This window comes from Carcharhinus amblyrhynchos, chromosome 5, assembly GCF_965287045.1.
Source record: "Carcharhinus amblyrhynchos chromosome 5, sCarAmb.v2.hapA, whole genome shotgun sequence".
In the NCBI taxonomy this organism is placed as follows: domain Eukaryota; kingdom Metazoa; phylum Chordata; class Chondrichthyes; order Carcharhiniformes; family Carcharhinidae; genus Carcharhinus; species Carcharhinus amblyrhynchos.
Genome location: NC_137328.1, coordinates 123,409,156 through 123,425,811, shown reverse-complemented (window position 1 = coordinate 123,425,811; position 16,656 = coordinate 123,409,156). Strand labels below are relative to the sequence as shown.

General features: G+C 46.5%; 1 protein-coding gene across 3 annotated transcripts in view; it reads right to left on the bottom strand.

Annotated features, from left to right (window-relative positions):
- The window catches only part of slc5a6a (solute carrier family 5 member 6a), a 50,480-nt gene that overhangs the window by 28,439 nt on the left and 5,385 nt on the right, over nucleotides 1-16,656 (bottom strand). For all 3 annotated transcript variants that reach the window (XM_080189516.1, XM_080189517.1, XM_080189519.1), the window contains 4 exons: nucleotides 12,911-13,632; nucleotides 5,975-6,040; nucleotides 3,980-4,031; nucleotides 1,253-1,320 (listed from right to left, as the gene is read on the bottom strand). In XM_080189516.1, the coding sequence (XP_080045642.1) occupies nucleotides 1,253-1,320; nucleotides 3,980-4,031; nucleotides 5,975-6,040; nucleotides 12,911-13,258 (534 nt within the window). In that variant the 5' untranslated portion in view covers nucleotides 13,259-13,632. The remainder of the gene's footprint in view (nucleotides 1-1,252; nucleotides 1,321-3,979; nucleotides 4,032-5,974; nucleotides 6,041-12,910; nucleotides 13,633-16,656) is intronic.

Below are 16,656 nucleotides of genomic sequence, written 5' to 3'. Positions count from 1 at the left end.
TCCTTTTCCCCTTCTTTTTGCCTATGTCCTGCTGCATCACTGTACCGTGTGCAGTTTGCTCACCAACCTCACCTGCCTCGTCCTCTTCCAGACTGGCAGCAAGAACCTCAAACCTGTTTTGCAGATTAAGAGGCTGAGGCCTCCGCTCCTCACCCCCCTTCCTCTTCCCAGCAGCCCCCTCTTGTCCCTGACCCTTAGAGTTAGCCAGTCTAGGGGGGGTGGATGTCACTTGCACCCCATTGACAATGGCACCCTCTCTCCCCCTGATGAGCCTCAGTGTCTGTAGCTCAGAGGCCAGCTCATCCACCTTGAGCTCCAGCTCCTCCAGCAACCTGCACTTACTACAGACATGGTCACTGGGGAGGACCCTGGAGTCCTCCAGCTCCCACATCATACAGAAACCACACATCACATGCCCCTCCATTATTCACTGTAGTGGGTTTGAGAAAAATTTTTTTCCTTGTTTTTCAAACAAACTCACCTGGCCTTTTTTCCTTCAAGCCCTTTTTGATATTAAGCCCTATTAACTCACTCTGCTTCCCCCTCACTCCGCTGCCCGCTCAGACGCTGCCCGCTGTCTACACCAGGCCTCCTTTTAAACCTGGCGCTGATTTAAAGCAGGCTGGTCCACAACTCCTTCTAAACACTCCCTCAGAATTCTTAAATCATGTTCCAGACAATTAACCACATGATCTAGGCTGATGTTCGAGTGTGGTACTGGGACTGTGGGGGGATGAGGGGCGGGTAGCACAGCACCGGGGAAGTGCTGTCTTTCAGATGAGATGTCGAACCCAGGTCCCTGCCTGGCCCCTCAGGACATTGTGAAGGAGAACAGGCAAAGTCTTCATCGTGTTCAAGTCAGGAATCTCCACTTCCAACAAAGCTGGGAGTCTGAGAGAAAATTGAAAACGTTGATACAGACAATTTGGCAAGGACATGAAGGGAACTGGAACTACAGCAGGCAAATTAACAGTGAAGATACAAATCATCCTTGATTCTAACCAAACGGTGGAACAAGCCTGAGGAGCCTTCTCATCTTCCTACATCCTGCCCAATATTAGAAAAAAATCCTCTCAAACCTTGCTGTTTGTGGGATCTTGCTATGTGTTTCCTACATTAGGACACTGGCTAGAGGGGCCATCCTGAGGCTTGCCGAGGCATTGCATAGAGGACTGTATTGTACAGAAGGCTCAAGATTTCACACTCAATGCTGATTGGAAAGCTCCAACACTCCGGCCCGTTGGTTACTCACCAATGCTGTGTACAGCGTGCAAACGAGTCCCATAGTCAGTACCGCTCCCCACAAATCAAAACCAGTTACTGGGAAAAAAAAACACACAGCTCTTATTACTTACACAGTAAGATTCAGAAGGGCAGAGCAGCAGCTAGCAAGGGAACCACCATGAGAAGTGATGAACCAACAAAAATCATGGAAGTGGATGGACACCATTTCATTGTATTTTCAAGATGGCGTCTGGGCGAGGCAACCTCTTGTGAGCTGTACCCAGCATACCCTCTAATTCTACCTTTTACTCTTGTTCTGTGCTTCTAGAACTCTATTCTAACTCTTTTCCTTCTCTACACCCTAGCTATGACTGTAATGCTACATTCTGCAACCTCTTCTTTCCTTCTCTATGAAAGGTATGCTTTGTCCGTATAGCACGTAAGAAACAATACTTTTCATAGTACGTAAAACATAGAACACTACAGCACATTCAGGCCCACAAGTTGCGCCGATCATATCCATACCCACCAGGCCTATCTATAACTCTCAATCCCATTAAATCCCACGTACGCATCCAGAAGTCTCTTAAAAGACCCCAGCGAGTTCGCCTCTACCACCACCGACAGCAGCCGATTCCACTCACTCACTCACCATCCTCTGAGTGAAAAGAGGGTGGTGAGTGAGTGGAATCACTCGTTACATTGTGTGCTAATACATAACAATAATAAATCAAACTAAATCATTACGAACGTGAGCAAATTAAGTCTTACTTTATCTGCTGAAATTTCCTCTCTTGTTTTGACTGTCACCTTTCCCGCTGCCCCCCCCTCCATGCCCTGCTTCCCCCTCAGTGCAATCTTGTCCCTTCCCTCGATCCCTCATTGATGCCCCAGGCATCACTAGCTTTCCTCCTTCTCAGTTTTAGTTTAGTTTATTTATTAGTGTCACAAGTAGCTTACATTAACACTGCAATGAAGTTACCGTGAAAATCCCCTAGTTGCCACACTCCAGTGCCTGTTTGGATACACCGAAGGAGAACTTAGCATGACCAACGCACCTAACCAGCTCATCTTTCGGACTGAGAGAGGAAACCGGAGCACCCGGAGGAAACCCACGCAGACATGGGGAGAACGTGCAAACTTTGCATATTGAACCCGAGTCCCTCACGCTGTGAGGCAGCAGTGCTAACCACTGTGCCACCATGCTGTCCACAGTTTTCTCCACCCTCTGTCCCCTGTCCCTTCCCTCGTTTTCACTTCCCCAACCAGCGTATCCAGTTAACGCTCTGCTAACCCCCTTCACCTTGTGATATTCTCTCCCCCTTAGGGCGAGTGTTGTCTCTTGGTCATAATGAAACCATTTGAGGTTGCTGCACCTTCAGGGCAGTCAAATCAATTCCAGGTGTCTAAGACCTCGATCCTACTTAAGGTCCGCGCTTTATTCTCTTAACAGGATTGGTTTTGTTTCAGAAATGAGAAATCGCACACCTAATCCCACATTTCCTCATTCTTCACCAACATAACAAGATGTTATGGAATAACAACAATTCTCCACAATGGCAGAGTTCAGGCAGAACAAAGGGAAGGAGTGTTCTGGTGATTCGACAGAGTCTCAAGGGCAATACTCTCGTTGCTAATAAGCAACCGATACGAACACCGTCTGTTGACCATGTTTTCCTACAATAATTAAGCATTTCTGTAAAAAATAAATCTGCTGTGATTTAACTTAATGTGAGGATTGAAAGGTTAATCTGAAACAGGCGCTGACCTGCCCAGTGTCTGCCAGTTTTTTGTGTTCTTATTCCTCCGGCGTCTTTTGATTTTGTTATTTTTTTTTCCCTGCTTTATTTCCATGGTGTTGATCGGAAACATTTAATTACTTTGGGCTCCTGCTGGGCATGTTCATTTTGAAGGATTTGGTTAGGCATGGGACCTATTTAATCGCTTGCCACGGATTCGGTGGCTTTTTAAGTGGTTTAGCAGTCCTTCCAATTAAATCCTACGCTGGTCTGGGATCTCATTCCAGCTTCACAGGGCAGGAAATTCAGCAAAACCACAAGTTAAGATTTGCCAGCCTGACTATTCCGGGTTTGGGGAAGATAATTTGTGGGTTTATGGGGAAAGAAAGTGAGTGAGCGACGCTGGTAGGAAAGCTCTTTCAAAGGCTTGGCAATGGCTTGCTGGTTCAAACTGCCACTCAGAGAAACACAGAAAATAGGAGCAGCAGTAGGCCATTCAGCCCTTCAACCCCCTCCCCCATTCAACACAATATGGCTGGTCCTCTCTCTTAACATCACTCTCTCTCACACACTCCCCTTGCCCCTTGACAGGTTTAGTCTAGAAATCTATTGATTCCCTTCTTAAACCCTTTATCAGGCAAAACTCAGATTGCTCCTGCTTTACACGGACTGGAACTCATCAGATTCTAACAACCTTATACAGCTGGAAATCAGGAATCCTGGCAATGTAGCGATTCAAAAAGGCAATTTGCCACCATCTTCTCAAGGCCACGAGGAATGGGCAATAAACAGTGGTCAGCCAGTGATGCCCATGTCCCACAAACGAATTTTTTTAAAAATCCGTTCTGTGTTTAGAAATCTAGCTTTACCAACGGTTTGTAGTCTCGTGAAAAGAAGTCACGAACTGTTTTACTTTACTGACTTCAGGAAGATCAGCTCAGGCCTGAGGGGGAGTCCCACCACACAGGGAAGCTTCAAGTGCTCTATGTCATTTCACTGACCTTACTTTAACCCACCTGCATTAAGTGCCAGTGCAGGTGCGTACAGCACCACTCCCATATAAATCACCTGTAATCAGAAAAAGGAAAAATGGTATTACCATAAAAAAAAGCTCTCCCTCGCAACAAGCAGATCTGGTCTGGCCTACATGTAACTCCAGACACACAACAATGTGGCTGATCCTTTACTGCCCTCTGAAATAGCCCAAGCAAACCAAGCAGTTCAAGGGTTATTAATGCTGGCCATTCCAGAGGCACACGTATCCCATGAAAGAATATTTTAAAAATTGCATTATTACCGCTGAGTCTGTACCACAGCACCACTGAAATGATGCAGCACAGAATGGAGCCAGTCAGCCCATCTTATCCATGCTAACCCAAAGATATTCAGGTATCCTTTCTAATAAAAGGTTTACCCCTTATCCTCAAACTATGACCCCCAGTTCTGGACTCCCCCACCATTGGGAACATTTTTTCTGAATCTACCCTGTCAAACCCCGTTAGAATTTTATAAGTTTCTATGAGATCCCCTCTCACTCTTCTAAACTCCAGGGAATACAATCCTAACCGACTTAGTCTCTCCTCGTATGACAGATCTGCCATTCCAGGGATCAGCCTGGTAAATCTTCACTGTTCTCCCTCTATAGCAAGAGTATTCTTCCTCAGATAATGATACCAAAACTGCACACAATACTCCAGGTGTGGCCTCACCAATCCCTATACAATTGTAGTAAAACATCCCTATTCCTATACTCAAATCCTCTCGCTAGGAAGGCCAACATTTGCCTTCTATGCTGCCTGCTGTACCTGCGCGCTTACTTTCAGCGCGATCTGAAGATGGAGATACAGATACGTTTTAAACAAGTTTAGGGTCCCTATCTCCAGCTCGGGCAGTGAGTTCCAGACACCCACCACCCTCTGCATAAAAAAGTTTTTCCTCATGTCCCCTCTACACCTTCTGCCACTTAAGTTCAAACTGGGTGCGAGTGCCACACAGTACTGAAGAAGTGCTGTATTGGCCGATGTGTCGTAATTTTTGTGAGACTGTCGGCCAATATGAAGACTGTTCCATAAATACTGCGATTGTTTCATGTGGAACACTATCAAACCTCCTTCAGAAAGCGTTGGCGTTCTTGAGGCATCACCTCCTCACAGAGAAGTTAGTCAAGTTGGATCTTGCCCTTTCGAAAACTATTATGACCACCACTGACTGGGTTACTTTCCCCTAGCTTGTTTGCAGCAACCAGTTCCATTATTTGTATTAGAATAATAAATCTGCAGGTAGTTATGTTGCCTTACTCTCACACACAAAGCTTTGTGATGCAGCCCTTGTCTTTATGCGTTGTAGAGGCTGCAGGTTTGGAAGGTGTTGGTTGACTCTTAACTGCGCTCTGAAAGGGTCTAACAAGCAACTCAGTTGAAGGGTAATTAGACATGGTCAAGAAATGCTGGCACAGCCAGCAGGACTCAAATCTCACGAAAAACTAAAGATAGCAGACAATGCAGTGATGTGTCTCTCCCTGACCCAGGGTCAATCATAGCCCCGTTCAGCCCACATCAGTACAGGTTATGAAGGGATTTAGGAGTAGATTACTTAACAGAACATGTTGTTCTTCAAATGCAAAATGCACTTGTTTTCATGAATGGCAACGTGACATTCGGAGAGTGGCAAGTTCTGTTTGTTAAAGGGGGTGACTTATTATCCAGAATGGTAGAATCTCAACAGCAATAGAGGCTTTGTATTTTCAGTGCGACTGGGGTTTCTGTTTCATCCCTCGCTGTTTAAAAGGAGGTTCCATCTGCAACCTTCTCTCTCAGCTGGGTGCTCCAGGTGACAGCACACTTACTTTCAGTTATCGTGAAGGTCGCTTACAAGCCACCCCCTTCGGGAGGCTGCGTATGCCACAAAATTGAAAAGGTACCATCGATGGGAATAAACAGAAACAAACTGAAAGGGATCGGCGCGCGGGAGTAATTTCACTGCCAGAAACATTGGCCAGGCACCACACTTACCATCTGGAAAATGAAGGTCAGTGTGCCACACAAGCGGGTCGCCTTGTTAAACCGCAACTCCAAGTACTGGCAAGACAAACACAAACTGCACGTTAGAATTCAGATTCAGGAGAAATCGTGTAAGGACACGGACAGGTTAGAGGAGTGGGCAAAGAGGGGGCAGATGGAATACAATGTGGAGAAGTGTGAGGTTATGCAGTTTGGAGGGAGGAATGGAGGCACAGACTATTTTCTAATTGGGAAAATGCTTAGGAAATCAGAAACACACAAAGGGAGTTGGGAGTCCTTGTTCAAGATTCTCTTAAGGTTAACGTACAGGTTCAGTCAGCAGTTAGGAAGGCAAATGCAATGTTAGCATTTATGTCAAGAGGATTAGAATACAAGAGCAGAGATGTACTCCTGAGGCTGTATAAGGCTCCGGTCAGACCCCATTTGGAGTATTGTGAACACTTTTGAGCTCCATAGAAATCACAAAATCATAGAACCCTACAGTGCAGAAAGAGGCCCTTCGGCCCATCGAGTCCGCACCGAACACAATCCCACCCAGGCTGAGCCCCCATATCCCTACATATTATACCCACTAATCCCTCTAACCTACACATCCCTGGACACTAAGGGGCAATTTCTTAGCATGGCTAATCAACCTAACCTGCACATTTTTGGACTGTGGGAGGAAACTGTAGCACCCAGAGGAAACCCATGCAGACACGGGGAGAACGTGCAAACTCCACACAGACAGTGACCCGAGCCGGGAATCGAACCCAGGACCCTGGAGCTGTGAAGCAGCAGTGCTAACCATTAAACTACGGTACCACCCCACATCTAAGGAATGATGTGCTGGCCTTGGAAAGGGTTCAGAGGAGGTCCACGAGAATGATCTCAGGAATGAAGAGCTTGTCATATGAGGAACGGTTGAGAACTCTGGGTCTGTACTCGTTGGAGTTTAGAAGGATAAGGGGAATCTTATTGAAACTTGCAGGACGCTGTGAGGCCTGGATAGGGTGGACATGGAGAGGATGTTTCCACTAGTAGGAAAATCTAGAAGCAGAGGGCACAACTGCAGGCTAAAGGGACGATCCTTTAAAACAGAGATGAGGAGGAATTTCTTCAACCAGAGAGTGTTGAATCTGTGGAACGCTTTGCCATAGAAGGCTGTGGAGGCCAGGCCATTGAGTGTCTTTAAGACAGAGATTGACAGGTTCTTGATTAATAAGGGGATCAGGGGTTATGGGGAAAAAGCAGGGGAATGGGGGTGAAAAAAAATCAGCCATGATTGAATGGCGGAGCAGACTCGATGGGCTGAGTGGCCTAATTCTGCTCCTATGTCTTATGGTGAGTGGGTGTGTGAGCCAGAGTGAGAGTAAAAGTACTGCTCCTAACCATAATGACTAACTGTATGCACTTCCTGCCTATAATTACACAACGCTACAGATCTGAATCGGCAGTAAAAACAGAAAATGCAGGTCTCCCAGCATCCAGAGCATTGGAAGAGATTACTGTAGAGATAATGAATACATTGGTAATCATCTTCCAAAATTCTACCGATCCTGGAATGGTTCCTGAAGATTGGAAAGCAGCAAATGTTGCACCGCTATTTCACACAAGAAGGAGAGAGAAAACAGGAACTACAGACCTGTTAGCCTGATATCAGTAGGAAAATGCCAGAATCTAATATTAAGGATCTGACAAATAGAGTGGAAATGCCGGCATTGGACTGTAAGAAGTCTCACAGCACCAGGTTAAAGTCCAACAGGTTTATTTGATAGCACGAGCTTTCAGATCGCTACCCCTTCATCAGTTAAGTGGAGTGATAAATGGGGCACTTGGATTATAGTGATCTGATTGCATACAGTGTGGATTTACGAATAGTAACTAATGTTTGACCAGCCTGTTGGGAGTTTTTGAGGATGTTGCTCACCAAATTTATTTTTTATTTATTTATTAGTCACAAGTAAGGCTTACATTAAGACTGCAATGAAGTTACAGTGAAAATCCCTGAGTCGCCACACTCCGGCGCCTGTTCGGGTACGCTAAGGAAGAACTTACACCCTAACCAGCACGTTTTTCAGACTGTGGGAGGGAACTGGAGCGCCCGGAGGAAACCCACACAGACATGGGGAGAATGTGCAAACTCCACACAGACAGTGACCCAAGCCAGGAATTGAACCTGGGTCTCTGGAGCTGTGGGGCAGCAGTGCTAACCACTGTGCTTCCCAATAAAGGGGAGTCAGTGGACAGTGTGTTCTAGGATTTTAAGTCCCCATAGGAGATTATTTAGTAAAATAAAAGCATAAATATACTGGTATGGATTAAGGATCGGCTAACAGACAGAAAGCAGAGTGTAGGAATAAATGGGTCATTCGTGTGTTGGCAGGTTTGGCTGGTGAGGAACCGCAAGGGTCAGTTCTTGGTGCCCAGCTGTTCACAATACATACCAATAATTTAAGTGTGGGGTCCAAGTGTAATACTTCTAAGTTAGTGGATGACGTGGGCAGGAATGTGTGTTGTGAGGAAAATGTAAAATGGCTACAGGAGGATTTGGACAGACATAGCGAGTAGGCAAGAACATGGCAGATGGACTATAATGTAGATAAATGTGAGGTAATCCACTTTGGTAGAAAGAACAGATGTACAGAATATTTTTTATATGGTGAAAGATTAGGAAGTGTGGATGAACAAAGAGACCTGGGTGTCCTTGACCACAAGTCACTGAAAGCATTTAGGAAGGTTAATGATATGTTACTAATAGTAAGGACAGCGGACTTTTTTCCTTAAAGTACAGTGAACCAGATGAGTTTTTATGACAATCAACAATGGTCTTATAGTTTCATTAGACTTTTAATTCCAGATTTTAATTGAATTCAAATTTCATCATCTGCATTGGTCCCCAGAGCATTGGCCTGGATCTCTGGATAACTGATCCAGTGACAATACCACGACACCACCAACTCCCTGTACACACAAACAGGAGCAGGAGCAGCCCACTCAGCTCCTCGAGCCTGCCCTGCCATTCAATGAGATCGTGGCTGATCTGATTGTAACCTCAACCCCACATTCCTGCCTAGCTCTCGATTACCTCTCACCTCCCCAACTACCTCCCGCCCCCCTATGAATCAAGAATCTATCGCGCCTTAAGAATATTCAACATAAGAACATAAGAAACAGGAGCAGGAGTAGGCCATCTAGCCCTTCGAGCCTGCCCCGCCATTCAATAAGATCATGGCTGATCTGTCGTGCCTCAGTTCCACATTCCCGCCCTCTCCCCATAACCCTTAATCCCCTCTCTTATCAAAAACCCATCAACCCGTGTCTTAAAAACATTTAGCAAGGCAGCCTCCACCACTTCAACGGGCAGAGAATTCCAGAGATTCACCACCCTTTGAGTGAAGAAGTTCCTCCTCAACTCCGTTCTAAACTGCCCCCCCTTTATTTTGAGGCTGTGCCCCCTTGTCCTACTGTCCTTTCTGAGCGGGAAGAGTCTCTCCACCTCTATCCTATCCATCCCATTCATCATCTTATACGTCTCAATGAGATCTCCCCTCATTCTTCTAAACTCTAACGAGTACAAGCCTAGTTTATTCAGCCTCTCCTCATAGCTCAACCCCCTCAACTCCGGCATCAGCCGAGTAAACCTCCTCTGCACTCCCTCCAAGGCCAAAATATCCTTGCGTAAGTACGGCACCCAAAACTGCACACAGTACTCCAGCTGCGGCCTCACCAATGCCCTATACAGCTGCAGCAAGACCTCCCTACTTTTATATTCAATCGCCCTCGCTATGAAGGCCAGCATCCCATTCGCCTTCCTGACCACCTGCTGCACCTGCAAGCTGGGTTTTTGCGACTCATGCACAAGGACCCCGAGGTCCCTCTGCACTGTCGCATGCTGCAGTTTTTCTCCACGTAAGTAATAATCCTTCCTACCATTATTCCTACCAAAGTGGACCACCTCACACTTGCCAACATTAAATTCCATTTGCCAGTTCCTGGCCCAATCGCCCAGCCTATCTAGATCCTTCTGCAGACTCTCCACACCCTCCGCACAATTTGCCTTTCCACCAATCTTGGTGTCATCAGCAAATTTTGACACCATACACTCAGTTCCCTCCTCCAGATCATCTATATAAATGGTAAATAGCTGAGGCCCCAGCACCGACCCCTGAGGCACTCCACTAGTCACCAACCGCCAATCCAAATAGCACCCATTGACCCCCACTCTCTGCCTCCTATTTGACAACCAGTCCTCTATCCACGCTAACACCCTACCCCCAACTCCATGTCCCCTGACCTTCTGCAATAACCTCTTGTTCCACTGCCTTTTGAGGAAGACAGTTCCAGAAACTCACCACCCTCCAAGAAAAATAATTTCTTATCCCTATCTTAAATGGGTGACTCTTTAGTTTTAAACAGTGACCCCTGGCTCTAGATTCTCCACAAGAGAAAATATCTTCTCCACATCCACTGTGTCCAGTACTCTTCAGGATCTTATATATTTCAATCCAGTTGCCTCTTACTCTTCTAAACTCCAGCGGGTACAGCCTAATCTGTCCAACATTTCCTCCTAGGAAAACCCCCTCATTCCAGGTATTAGCCTGGTAAACCTTCTCTGAACTGCTTCTAATGCATTTCTATCTTTCCTTATGTAAAGGGATCAGCACTATACACAGTACTCCAGGTATGGTCTCACCAGTGCCCTGTACAAATAAAGCGAGGGAAGTCTTGCTTGAATAGGCAGAAGACTTTTCCCAGGGTGGAAGAGTCAATTACTAGGGGGTATAGGTTTAAGGTGTGAGGGGCAAGCTTAAAAGAGATGTACAAGGCAAGTTTTTTTTTCACAGAGGGTGGTGGGTGCCTGGAACTTGCTGCCAGGGGAGGTGGTGGAAGCGGATACAGTAGTGACTTTTAAGGGGTGTCTTGACAAATTCATGAATAGGGTGGGAACAGAGAGATATGGTCCCCAGAAGGGTAGGGTGTTTTAGTACAGAAGGGCAACATGTTCGGTGCAGGCTTGGAGGACCGAAGGGCTTATTCCTGTGTTGTAATTTTCTTTGTTCTTTGTAATTGTACAGAATCTAGGTTAGACCGCACCTTGAGTTCTGCATGCAGTTTTGGTCCCCTTCTGGAAGAATATCATTGCCACTGAGGGAGTGCAACAAAAGTTCTCCAGACTTGTTCCAAGGATGGTGGGACTGTCTTATGGAGAGAGATTGAGTAAAGTGGGTCTGTATTCGCTAGAGTTTCAAAGAATGCGGGGGGGAGGGGCAGTGATCTCACTGAAGGCTACAAAATACTTAAAGAGGGTACTTTTAGATAAGATTTTTCCCCCTGGCTGGAATGTCTAGAACCGGGGGCACAATTTAAAAATAAGGAGGAAGCCACTTAGGACTGAGATAAGGAGAAATTTCTTTATTCAGAGGGTTGTGAATCTTTGGAGTTTAGAATTCTCTCCCAGGAGGGCTGTGGAAGCTCAGTCATTGAGTATATAGAGATTGACAAATTTCTAAATACCAATGACATAAAGGGTTATGCGAATAGTGGGAGAAAAAAGATATTGAAATGGATGATTAACTATGATAGTATTAAATAGCAGAGTAGGCTTGATGGGCTGAATGGCCTACTCTCCCTCGTTCGTACCTGTGGAGAGAGAAACAGAGCTAACACCTCAGCTCACCAACCCTACATCAGGAACTCCAGATAAAGGCAAAATATAGCAGATGCTGGAATCTGAAACAAGAACAGAAAATGCTGGAAAAATCTCAGCAGGTCTGACAGCATCCGTGGAGACAGAATAGACCAAAGGGTCATCCACACTCGAAACACTGGCTGTATTCTCTCTCCACAGGTGCTGTCAGACCTGCTGAGATTTTCCAACATTTTCTAGTTTTTGTTTCAGGAACTCAAAACGCTTTTAGTTTTTACATTTGAATTTGTCCCTGTCTGTGTGTTTGTTGTTAATGTTGATCAGACAAAAATAGTGGGTATTTATTTCTTTGGTCTCTGGGAATGCATTACTTCCTTCCTTTATTAACTGGAGCTGCATGCCTGTTTGGGGACACACACACACACACGAGGAGCTGGTTTGCCCATCATGTATAAACTCATTTCCACAGAGGTCAGCGCGCAGGGCACCGTCCTAACCATTCCTGCGTTACTGTCAGTAATTCCTCTCGGAGCTCGCTGTGTTTAAAACAAAGAGGCTGCAACCTTTCACCAACAAGAGGTTCGTGAGGGAAGGTGTCCATGCAAAGAGAATTTATAGTACAGAAACAGACCCTGTGGCACCACCTAGTCTACGCTCCACGTAAGCCTCAAGCTGCTGCACTTACTTTCACCCTTTGTCTCACACCACAGCTAATTTCCCATTCAATAGATCTCTGCCTCTGACGGCAGTCACTCCCTGTGGCAACAAGTTTCACATTCTAACCATTTTCTGGGTCGCGTTTCTCCAAAGTTCCTCATTTGCGGCTGCATTATAATCTTGGCTCTAGTTTTAGAGTTCCCCCAGCAGTGGCAATATCTTTTCTGCGCACACACTTTCACATCAGTCACCTCCCAACCCGGGAGCACGGTGATTAGCACGGCTGCCTCACAGTGCCAGGGACCTGGGTTCAATTCCCGGCTCGGGTCACTGCCTGTGTGGAGTCTGCATGTTCTCCCCGTGTCTGCATGGGTTTCCTCCGGGTTCTTCCCACATTGTGAAAGATGTGCTGATTAGGGTGCATTGACCTGAACAGGTGCTGGAGTGTCGCCACTAGGAGAATTTCACAGTGACTTCATTGTTGCGTTAACGTAAGCCTTCCTTGTGACTAGTAAATAAACTTTAACTTTAATCTTGTCTACAAACAATCCCAGCTTCTCTCCTCTGGAGAAGTGGAAGAGCCCTAGTTCCGTTTTTGTGAACTCTTGCTCCGATCTCTTCCTCACGAGTTCTTCACTTACCTCGTACGTACTTGTGAGTCCCAGCCGGTAAAACATGGGGACGAAGACATGTGCGGGAATGAGAAGCCCCAGGAAGTAGGAGCAGCCCAGGAACCAGTACTCAGTACCGAAGTTGTAGATCTCTGCCGGCACACCCAGGATAGCCACGGCGGACTGGAAGGTGGCGAGGAGGGAGAGCGCCACTGGCAGAAAGGTCATGCTGCGTCCTGCCAAGAGGAATTCCTGCGTTGTGCGCTGCCGCCCACCGCTCAGTGCGTAGAAGAGGCCAATAACCGAGGAGAGGACCAGCAGCAGGGCGAAGATCACATAGTCAACCACGGAAAAGCGCATCAGTGCTGATGAGGCCATTCTGACCTGGTGACCCAACGCCCCGTCCCAGTCTCCGCAGGGGGGGTGGGGAGAGTTCCGCTCAGTTCAGAGAGACGGGGGAGTGAGAGGAGCCTAGAACGTCACTGCGCAGTCTGTGTCATTCTCACTGAGACTGCAAGAACTCATTGGCACACACACTAACCACACTGTCTAAAACACAGCAGGAAGAAGGTGGTCTCCCCACTCCAGGTGTCTGCGTGGCTGCCAGTTAATCAGATTGACGTCTCTCTCTGCAGGCTCCTTCATTAAAACAGCCCATCAAAGTATCTGTGCACACACCGACTGACTGAGCAGAGGCCATCGGAACTTAACCAGGTGGGACGGCCAGGAGGGGAGGAGACTTTCCATCCAGCCTATTGGAGAGAAGAGAAAGACAGAGAAGGAATCATTTAATCTCTCACTGACAAAACGTCACCCCTGTCTATAACCTTGGCCACCACCACAGCGTTTCACAACAGGGTAGCGACTGATTGAAATTCTGTGTAAATAAGTCAGCGGGATAGAGCAAAGCTTCAAATAGTTTCAGCAAAAATACAGCAGTTTGTAATCCTGACAAGAACGTAACCTCCAAGGAGTCAAAGCCAACTCTAGCATATTTCTGTTGCTGGTCTTTGGCTTCTGATTACCCCACCTGAAGAGAGAGTGTGTGAGTGAGAGAGAGAAAGAGAGAGCGCGCGAGAGAGAGAGAGCAAGAGAGAGTGCGAGAGAGAGAGGAGTAGACAACATCAACTGCACCGCCCTCATCTACCTCCTTGGTTACCCCTTCAAAAATCTCAATCAAATTTGCAAGATATGATTTTCCATTCACAAAGCCACGCTGACTGTCTTTGCATCTCTAAATGCATCTCTAAATCAGTCCTTGCATCTCTAAATGCATCTCTAAATGCTTGTAGATCCTGTCTCTCAAAATACCTTCCAACAACTTACCCACCAGAGACATTAGGCTCACTGGTCTGTAGTTCCCAGGCTTTTCCCTGCAGCCCTTTTTAAACAAAGACACATTTACCACCCTCCAATCTTCAGGCACCTCACCTGTGGCTGTCAATGAATCAATATCTTGGCTAGGGGACCTGCAATTTCCTCCCTAGCTTCCCACAGATTCCCAGGGATTTATCTATCTTGATGCGCTTTAAGACTTCCAGCACCTCCTCCTCTGTAATACGGACACTCCTGAAGACATTACTATTTATTTCCCCAAGTTCCCTAGTATCCATGCTTTTCTCAACAGCAAATAATGATGAGAAACATTCATTTGGGATCTCACCTATCCCTTGTGGATCTGCACATAGATGACCTTGTTGATCCTTAAGAGGCCCCACTCTCTCCCTAGTTACTCTTTTGCCCTTTATGTATTTGTAGAAGCTCTTTGGATTCTCCTTTGCCTTATCTGCCAAAACAATCTTGTGTCCCTTTTTCTCTTCTGATTTCTCTCTTAACTCTACTCCTATATCCTCCCTATACTCTTCAAGAGATCCATTCGATCCCAGCTGCCTATGCACGTCACATGTCCCCTTCTTCTTGACCAGGGCCTGAATATCCCGAGTCATCCTTGGTTCCCTACTTCTGCCAGCCTTGTCCTTCACTCTAAGAAGAATGTGTTTACCCTGGGTAACACATTTTTGAAAGCCTCCCACTTGCCAGACATCCCTCTGTCTCCCAACAGACTGCCCAATTAACTGTTAAAATTGGCCTTGCCCCAATTGAGAATTTTAACCTTTTGGCCAGACTTATCATTCTCCATATCTATCTTAAAACTAATATAATTATGGTCACTGGTCCCAAAGTGATCCCTCACTAACACCTCTGTCACCTGCCCTTCCTTATTTTCCAACAGGAGGTCAAGTTTTGCCCCCTCTCTAGTCGGGCCATCCACATACTGAATGAGAAATTCCTCCTGAATACACTCAACAAAATTTCTCTCCATCTAAACCCCTAATAAGACTTTTGAAAATCCTTGAGTCGCCACACTCCAGGGCCTGTTTGGGTACACTGAGGGAGAACTTAGCACCTAACCAGCACGCTTTTCGGACTGTGGGAGGAAACCGGAGCACCCAACAGAAATCCAGGCAGATACGGGGAGAATTGCAAACTTCATAGTGACCCAGGCCAGGAATTGGACCCAGGTCCCTGGAGCTGTGAGGCAGCAGTGCTAATCACTGTGCCACCCTGATGCTATGGCAGTCCCAGTCAATGTTGGGAAAGTTAAAATCTCTGGTTATTACCACCTTATTTTTCTTGGAGCTATCTGTAATCTCCTTACATATTTGCTCCTCAATTTCCTGTTGACTATTTGGGGGCCCATAGTACAACCCTATCAAAGTGATTTCCCCCTTCTTATTTCTCAGTTCTACCCATATGGACTCAGTATCTGAACCCTCGGATATATCCCCTCTCAGTACTGCCGTGATGTTTTCCCTCATCAAAAGTGCAATTCCCCCTTCTCTCTTACCTCCTGTTCTATCTTTCCTATAGCATCTGTACCTTGGAACATTGAGTTGCCAATCCTGTCCCTCCCTTAGCCATGTTTCAGTAATTGCTATAATATCCCAGTCCCATGTACCCATCCATGCCCCCTGAGTTCATCTGCCTTGCCTATCAGGCCTCTTGCATTGAAATGAATGCAGTTTAATCTGGACTTCCCTTGCTCTCTGTCTTGTTTTTGCCTGATCTGTCTGGTACTAGGATTACTGACACTGCCTTTACTATTTAGTGTGCTCTCTTTAACTTCTGTGCTGTTCTCAAACTTCTCTTCTGTCTCCCTACTGCTTTGTGTGCCCCCCCCCCACAAACTAGTTTAAACCCTCCCAAGTGGCTCTCGCAATTCTCCCCACCAGGATGTTAGTCCCCTTCACTTCAGGTGTAACCCGTCCCTCTCGAACAGGTCAGCCCTTCCCCAGAAAAGATCCCAATGATCCAAAAATGTAAATCCCTGCCCCCTGCACCAGCTCTCAAGTAACCATTTATCTACCTAACCTTCCTATTCCTATTCTCAGTAGCACGTGGCGCTGGCAGTAGTCCAGAAATTACTACCCTCGAGGTCCTGCACTTTAACCTTCTGCTTAACTTTTTATATTCACACACCAGGACCTCATCCCTTTTCCCACCTATGTCGTTGGTACCAATACTGCTCACCCTCCCCCTTAAAAATATCCTGCAACCTCTCAGAGACATCCTTGACCCGGCACCAGGGAGGCAACACGCCATCCTGGAGTCTCGAATGCAGCCACAGAAACGCCTGTCTGTGCCTGTAACTCGTGAATCCCCTATTACTACTGCTCACTGGCTCTGTGCCCAACCCTGTTCTACAGCAGAACCGGTTGTGGTGTCACAGGCCTGGCCGCTACTGATATCTCCCCCCGACAGGCTCTCCCCCCTCA